Source organism: Apteryx rowi, unplaced genomic scaffold (genome assembly GCF_003343035.1).
Source record: "Apteryx rowi isolate R43461 unplaced genomic scaffold, aptRow1 scaffold_465, whole genome shotgun sequence".
NCBI classification, from domain to species: Eukaryota; Metazoa; Chordata; class Aves; order Apterygiformes; family Apterygidae; genus Apteryx; species Apteryx rowi.
Window position 1 is genome coordinate 104,552 of NW_020450722.1, and position 7,757 is coordinate 112,308.

Below are 7,757 nucleotides of genomic sequence, written 5' to 3' on the forward strand. Positions count from 1 at the left end.
GAAAAAATACTTCCATAATTATTGTAGATATTTAAGTAAATATGGAGAGATCATATAGTACTACTAACTTCACCAGACATCTTATGATGGGAGTGTGCACACATTTAATAAATAACTCTTAACTCTGAGTTAAGACTAATATTTTTCATAAGCAGGATTCTTTAAATATTGCATAATATAAGAAAACATTTCAGTGATTTTGCTAGATTCCCCCCCTACACCCCCCCCCCCATCTTCTTAAATTGCTATATTTTAACTAGAAGAGAGGAACTAAGTAGCTTCACATATCACAACAAGCCATTAACTTACGTTCTTCTTGGCCTCAGTCTCTGATCACTGTACGGAATTAATGCTACAAGCTGGTTTTCCTGTCCTAGAAACAAAAACACTTTTTTTTCAGAATTTAAACACACGCAAGAATAATTATTGTTGCAGTTACTTCAAACAAAGAGTATCCATAACAGCTTAACAGCACCAAAGAATTAATACTAGAATAAAAATGAATATCCAAATTCTAGTAGAAATAGAATATTTCAGCTAACGACCCAAGTAGAATATTATGGTAGTTCAGGCACCCGGGTCACTTTCTGAAATAGAGTAGAGCTAAAACCACACAAAGAAAAACTAAAGCTGAAAAGATCAAAACAGCAACAGATTCTGCCTTTGTGCAGACTGCGTACATGCACAGGAGGTGGTATGCCTCTGGCACCCTTTGCTTGAGGAAAAAAAGGGAGATACATAGCAGCTTTTAGCTCTCTATACCAGAGCATGTAAGTCATAGGAGAATACATTCAGAAGCAGCAGCAGGAACTGCTCCAAAAGGCACTCTTCCTGCTTTTCTTAGAGGAGATGAAGTCAGGTTTGTTTTTAAACAAATGCATATATCATTTTGGGTGGCTTTTGTAACACTTTTTATACAATAGTCCAGGAATTACTAGTACATAGGACCACTGCTTATGTGACTGAACTTTGGCACCCTGGAAGCCAAAAAAAAGTCTACTTGAACTTTTCCAATCAACAAGTTACTTCTCTGGACTGCATTTTTTAAAGGGAGGGGCTATCTTAGCAATAGAATTCAAAAAACAAGCACAGAAGAGTTGTTGAAAATACGTGGATTACATCTGTCTCTAAAGCTTTTGCTATTTGTTGTACAAGAGAATGGAATTGAGATTTTGAAAAGAAGAGAAGGCTCAAGAGCTTGTCAGATTTGTATTTCTAGAAGTCAAATGAAGAATTTGACCAGCATTATCACTTGGCTAGGCAGTCCTTTAGTGACTTCAAGCTACAGTTTCACAGTATATTAAGGATTCTGTACAGGGGTCTATTTTTCTATTGCAACTTCTGTAACTTTTACATTTTCCATGCAGTCATAACTGAGTATTTAGAATAAAAACAAAGCTGAACATGTTAGCAATGTATGAAAAGCTAAGCGTATAGTAGTTTGGAACATCAACCCATTAAAAAAATCTACCAATTGAAAATCTGTTTTAATCTCAACTTCAATGAGGTATCTTCAACCATTCACAAAATGGCACAGTCCTACTTTTACACTTAATTGTACTGAAAAACTAAAGCTGACCAAGTAGCAAGACACATGTTGTGGTCTTTCCTACCAGTCATGAAGTCATCCTGTGAACATTTTTTCTTTTTACCTCCCCTCAAAAAGAGCCAAAAGGATCTTTTTTTTTTTAAACTGCTGAGGAACAAAGAGACAGCCCTATTTGTTCTTGCAACTCATTTGAAGTTCTAGCTTTAGCTACATTATTTCATTATAACTTATGAACAAAAAGTATTTTTAATAGTTAGTGCAAAATTTTTAATTACTCACATTTGTTTAAATGTTACATTTAAAAATCCTCCAGTTGAAGAAATAAGCTTTTGAGGTTATTATTATTAGGTTTTTAAGGAATACCAATACTACAGAGTTTTAATTATCATTATCATGAATGAAACTTGTCATCATTATAGTCAAGTATTTCAAATTAGCAAGCAAATAGAACACAGACTACTTTTTCTGTAGTCTTTCAGTTAAGATATTTTTAGTTGCATGTTTTTTTTCCCCACACACTGCAAAGTTCCTGAATTCGGCAGAGGTACTCAGAATACATTGTATAATTAAGTTTAAGAGCCTAGATACAAAGTCTATCCCCATGGTTGCCACTGTTAAAATACCCAGTGCCCCCTGCTACTTATTCCCAGATGTGACAGAACTATTTGAGGCTGAATTGCAAACTATAGCAAAACCTAATCCAACTGATGCACATGCAAAGGGACAGTATGTGTCCCCCTGCCCCTGGTTTAACAAAAGAGGCTCAACCAAAGAACAACTATGGGCTGCTGAGGAAAACAGAAGCTAAAGGCAGCACAGCTGCCCAAAAATTCCTTCTAAGGCAGTGCTACCTAGTATATTAACATGCTCAAGGAAGTCTCATTTATTTTTAGTAGTACATTCACTAAGCAGTATATTTAGCAGTACATTCAGAGAAATACAGGTTTGCAAATGAGAACTTAAACAGCATATAGTTCAACTTTCACTACTCTTTAATGAATAAATCTGAAATAGTGTTTGATCAATAAGAGAGGGTTTTTCCTTCTGTACCTCTTCCCCCCCACCCCCAAAAAAAAAAAAAAAAAAAAAAAAAAAAAAAAAAAAAAGACAGGGTTACTGCAGAATAGACTTGTCTAGGAAGCTATGTTTTCTTACTCCTCCTCCTAAGAGATTGAAGCCAAAACCAAGTGAAATCCTAGCATAGAGGCATCAGTCAATTTTCCCAAGTTGCAGGCCAAAATCAGTTCTGAAAGGTTTTTATAACCAATAATCTAACTAATTTGGGTAAAAGCTCTAGCAAAAGCAAGGCAAAGCTTTCCCACCTCTTCCCTCCCCCTCCTCTTGTAAGGAAGGTCTTGCATCTGAAGCAAAAGGTCGTGCTTTGGCATACTGCATTTGCCACTCTCCCCTTCGGCCCAGTTTCAGATACCCTGCATCATCCTTTAAAAGGTCTGTTCTAATCAGTTATACAACTGAGTTACCATATAGAAAAGAACGGTAATGGTTTATTGGGAGAAGGGGTGAAGGATGAGGGCAGCAAGCAAACAGAACTGTTTCAGCACGAAGGCAGATGCTGTGCAGCTTACTGCTCCCAGAGGCAGACAGAGATCCTCCCTGTGTTCAGCTCCTGGCAGGAGCCACCTGCGAGGACAGAGGCAGCAAAGGGGAGGAAAAGGGAAGCAAGAGGCACTGGAAGCTGTGAGGGAGGGCACCAATGTCTGCTATACATGATCAGCAAGAGGAGAGGTTCTAGCGCAGGCTGACTTTCTGATTCCTCAGCAGTACACACCAACCAAGTTTTCAATTTTCCCTTTTAAAAATCCAGTACCTTGAAAATTACATGAAGACATGACACTAATCTTTCAACTTAATTATCCTGAGAATGGACAGAGTTTTGCCAAATGAAAACCTGAAACAACAATGCCTTGAAGTAAGTTTCAGCTCTGGCTGATGTTTTGTATTTTCAGGGTTTGTTTTTCAGAACATTTGCTTAGGTGCTGCAGAACTTTGACAACTCAGAATTTTTGTTTAAAACAAAGTTGTACTGAATGTATTTTTTCCCAATGACAAAATGACAAGGGATATCCCAGACATTGTCACACTGTAGGAGAACATTATGCTTTTCAGTTGTATTTTTCAAACAAACATTTCTGGAGTTTGGTGCTCAATACATGGCTTTAAACAAACAAGAGATTCTCCTCCAAGCATGAACAATACCCGAACACTGTTTTCAGAATGACAACTTGATATTTTAAAACAGCAACCGGTATGACACTTACTTCCATTGGCCTGCTTCCCTAATGTCAATACAGCTATCAACTATAGGTTTGTGGGATTTTATATTGTTCCTCACAAGTTTTGAGATAAGCAACCTTATTTAAGGACTCTAATTTTTTTTGAATCAAAACAAACAAAAAAAAATCAGATCAACTTTCACTTATATAGATCTACATAAGTCTTCTCTCCTCCCACCTTAGCAATACTTAAAATGCCCTCTATTTTGCAGGCATTTCTGTAAAATTATATATTGATTCAAATGGTTTTAAATGGGTAGTTCAGAGAGATGTATTAAGAAGTCTCAAAAATAAAAGTTTGAAAATTCAATTTGGGAGAACTAGGGTTATCTAACTTTGACACTGAGAAGCATGGAATGCTGGAATTGCATAGGCAAGAGAAGAGCCACCATCTCAGCTAACAGCAATTTTATGTTGATTACAGTATAAGCATTAAGCATTTTGTTATGATAAAAGTCAAGAAGGTAAAAAAAAATTAGCTTTACTAGTAGAGGTATTTGTTACCTATTATTATAGTTACAACTACAAGCAATTAATTTTATGAGTATTTAAAAAAAAAAAAAGTTTACCTCGTGGAATTCTTCCTGTTCCTTGGCAAGTAGGGCAAGTTACACTGTCTCTCCCTGTAAATTCTACATATGGGAACTGTGATACATCTCCACATCGACCATCTTCATTGTGGGATTCTGAGTGAACTAAGCCATTCCTCATATTATCAGATCCTGTACCTCCATCATAGCCATCTTCCTTGCATGTGCGCATAGGCAGATGTGAAAGAGATTTTCCCATGTCTAAAACAGAAGTCAGAAGAAAGTTTTCAGGGAGAAGAATTCAGACAGAGTTTGCAATTTACTCCTCCACACAGAGTTACTGTTAGTCTGCAGTCACTACTTAGACAAAACTCCTATGGCCTCGTGTCCTGTTTAGATTCCTTAAGACTTGCAAAGCTTAAAGTCACAGGCAGATCAGGAGAGGCCTCTAACATAAAATAGTGCAATTGCTGGCAAAAGGATGCAATGGTCTAGCATAACGTTTTTTCAAAAAAAAGATTATATCATACAAACATTCACAAAATACATTAATCTTTGTAGAAAAATTCAAGACATACTTGCTCTAGAAATTAAGTTCACAATTTTCACTGTATCCTACACATACTACAGACCCAATCCTAATATGTTTTTTAGGCCTAACTTGTTTTGAGAATACAGGATCATTGACCAGTTTGTCATTTCCAAGCTAAAAATTATGACATTTATATTTAAATAGATGATTTACTTCAACCCAAAAGACAGTTAATCTACAGTAAAGTGAAGGGAAAATGGATGCTTGCAATATCACAGAATCGCTGAGGTTGGAAGGGACCTCTGGAGATCATCTAGTCCAAATATGTGGCATTACTGTTTGTAAACAAAGCAGAAGCAGTTTCTATTTCTATTCAAATTGTAAAATTCTCTCATTAACATAGCTCTTAAGCCATGCCACTGAAACTACCTTGAAACAGAGAACTCTTGAAAATAAAAGCAATAATGAAGTGATCCAAGTAACAACTTCTCCAATTTGCAAGAGGAAAAAATACTCTGTCCAGCAGTGGCAATCAGTTGTTCAGCTCATCCCCATAACCCACTTCAGTTATCCAACACGCAGAGATACTAACCACTCAATTCACAAGTGTCTCGGGGCAGGGGAGGAGTTAAGAAGAGAGAATATGCAAAACTTGAGCTTCTGTCCTAAGTGGCAACCTTTAAGAGGCTGCTAGCAATCATCACACACCGATTCACTGAGAAGGGAAGGGAAGGGAACTCACAGGAAGATTAAGAGGGCAACAGAAGTCAGAATATTTTAAACCATTCCAGACAAAACAGAAAGAGATCAGAAAGACAGTGATGGTAACACGACCACAACATTGATTTAATATAATGCTGCAAAGGTTAGGTGAATGTAGGAGGGGAAAAATAAATCACAAAATGCCTGCATCAGGTTTAAACAAACACACAGCACTTTATTCATTTCTGTAAACACTTGCAGAAGCTAAGTTTTGGTCAAAAACACCTGTGAGAAGGAAAACTACTTGTATATACACACTGCTACAGCCATTTTGAAATATTACAAGTTTGGGAGTCATTCCGTAACAAAAATATGATACCACATTGCTCATGACTAAATGCATCAAGCATAATGCAGCTAACAAGTTCTCCCAGCAACTGTTAAAAAAACATTATGTGCTGAAACACAATCACACAGACCATTTAAATAATCAGTAATATTATACCTATATGCAGCCTTCTGCAGACAGACTACCTCTACGGCAGCCAGCACAGTTAGAGTTTTACTGGAGACAAAAGAGCAGACAAACTTTTGTGCTCATAATACCCTTTAAAAAGGTTTTTTTTAGCAGAAACTAAATTTCCTAAAAAAGCTGTTGCTAATTATTCCACGCATGTTTTTTGCTTATTGTTCTCCCTGTAGTTGACACACAGCCTTTAAGCTACAGACCTCAAATATTACAGCTTAGGCAATAACTGTTACAGTTACAGGTCAGAAAGCTTGGGGATCAGCCCCTGGTCCTTCTGGGCAACCATCACACTTAATTTATCTGCTCTGCTGAAGGCAGACTCAGGCTATGTCTGCATTAACAAGTAAACACAGAACAACACAAGCACTCTGTAGAAATAAATAGCTGCTGAGGATCCGACATCCACACTATACATAAATTTGTGGATTTTATTTCATACTAGCTATAGACTGAACACCCACTAGCAATTGAGGTGCATGTTCCAGTTTTAGTTTCTTCCAAAAGGAGTACAGTTCGGACACTCGCAGAATACATCGTGATATAAACCAAAACGCAGCAAGTGAGGATGACCGAGAACTCATTTCAAGTGCACCTCCTTGATTTGAAGTACTAATGCAGATGTATCCTCCAATGCCAGCTGTACTTTAGCTTCAATAATTAGAGTCTACTTATTCATATTCTCCTACCCCCAATGACTTAGAAGATACATGTCTCAAGTTTACAGATGAGAAAAAACTGGCAACAAGCTTCAAGGGAAATAACTCTCTCCAACCTGCTCCCCCCCAACACACAACAAACACTAAATCTTTATTACAGCTAAACAAAACTCAAGAACACCTTGCTCTTTTACCCAGCATTTATATGCTGGACAACAGTACTTCCGAGAATGTATCATTTGCTTATTTAACAGCCTCTATACTAGCACCACCAAAACCCTTCTTTCTCAACAGCTATGCTTTGGTGGAGTCTTTCACCCATGGCTAATGTACCAGCTTCATTCTGCTTCAACTTTCCAGAGCATCCTTGAATTCAAAGCCTTTTAGAGAGAGTTTGGTATATCAAAAAAATGTTGTGATAAGGCATTTTTGTTTTTTAAGGCTGCTCCTTTCAGACAGCTGAAGCACTCGGTGTGATAAAACATAGACAAAACAAATAATGTCCTAAGCATACAGAACAATAACATCCTGAGTTAAATGCAAGACTTATGAAAATTACCTTTTGTTTATAAAGTCAGTGAAATGTTATAGTTAAAGTACATTGCTAAAACATCTCCAAAACAAAAGTTAGGGTGACATTCTGACTCCTTATATGCACATATAGGGTTTAACTTACAATACTATTTCTTTTTCAAAATACCACGATTTTTTTTTTTTTTAAGCGTGACGATCATCTGCTCTGTCAGCTGTGGTTTAGTCACCAGCACCGCAAACTCCTCCAAAGCAGAAGAGGAAGGAGCGGTTAGCAATGACCTGGCAGGGGCAGGCACCTCCCTAACACCACCCCCTCCCGGGAGCCCGCCGACACCTGACCCTGAGGCGCAACCTGCGCCGGAAAACCGGCGCCTCCGCGAATAAGGAAACCGGGGCTCTTTTGAGGTTTCCCCCCACCAAATTCCTGGCCT

At 37.6% G+C, this 7,757-nt stretch overlaps 1 protein-coding gene across 2 annotated transcripts in view; it reads right to left on the reverse strand.

The window, feature by feature from the left end:
- TMEM106B (transmembrane protein 106B) overlaps positions 1-7,564 on the reverse strand; it is a 30,980-nt gene extending 23,416 nt beyond the window's left edge. The window contains exons 1-3 of one of the 2 annotated variants that reach the window (XM_026077868.1): positions 7,469-7,564; positions 4,413-4,634; positions 310-373 (exon numbers count right to left, since the gene is read on the reverse strand). In XM_026077868.1, the coding sequence (XP_025933653.1) occupies positions 310-373; positions 4,413-4,632 (284 nt within the window). In that variant the 5' untranslated portion in view covers positions 4,633-4,634; positions 7,469-7,564. The remainder of the gene's footprint in view (positions 1-309; positions 374-4,412; positions 4,635-7,468) is intronic. The other variant, XM_026077869.1, reaches the window with a different exon arrangement.
- Between the last annotated feature and the right edge of the window lie 193 nt (positions 7,565-7,757).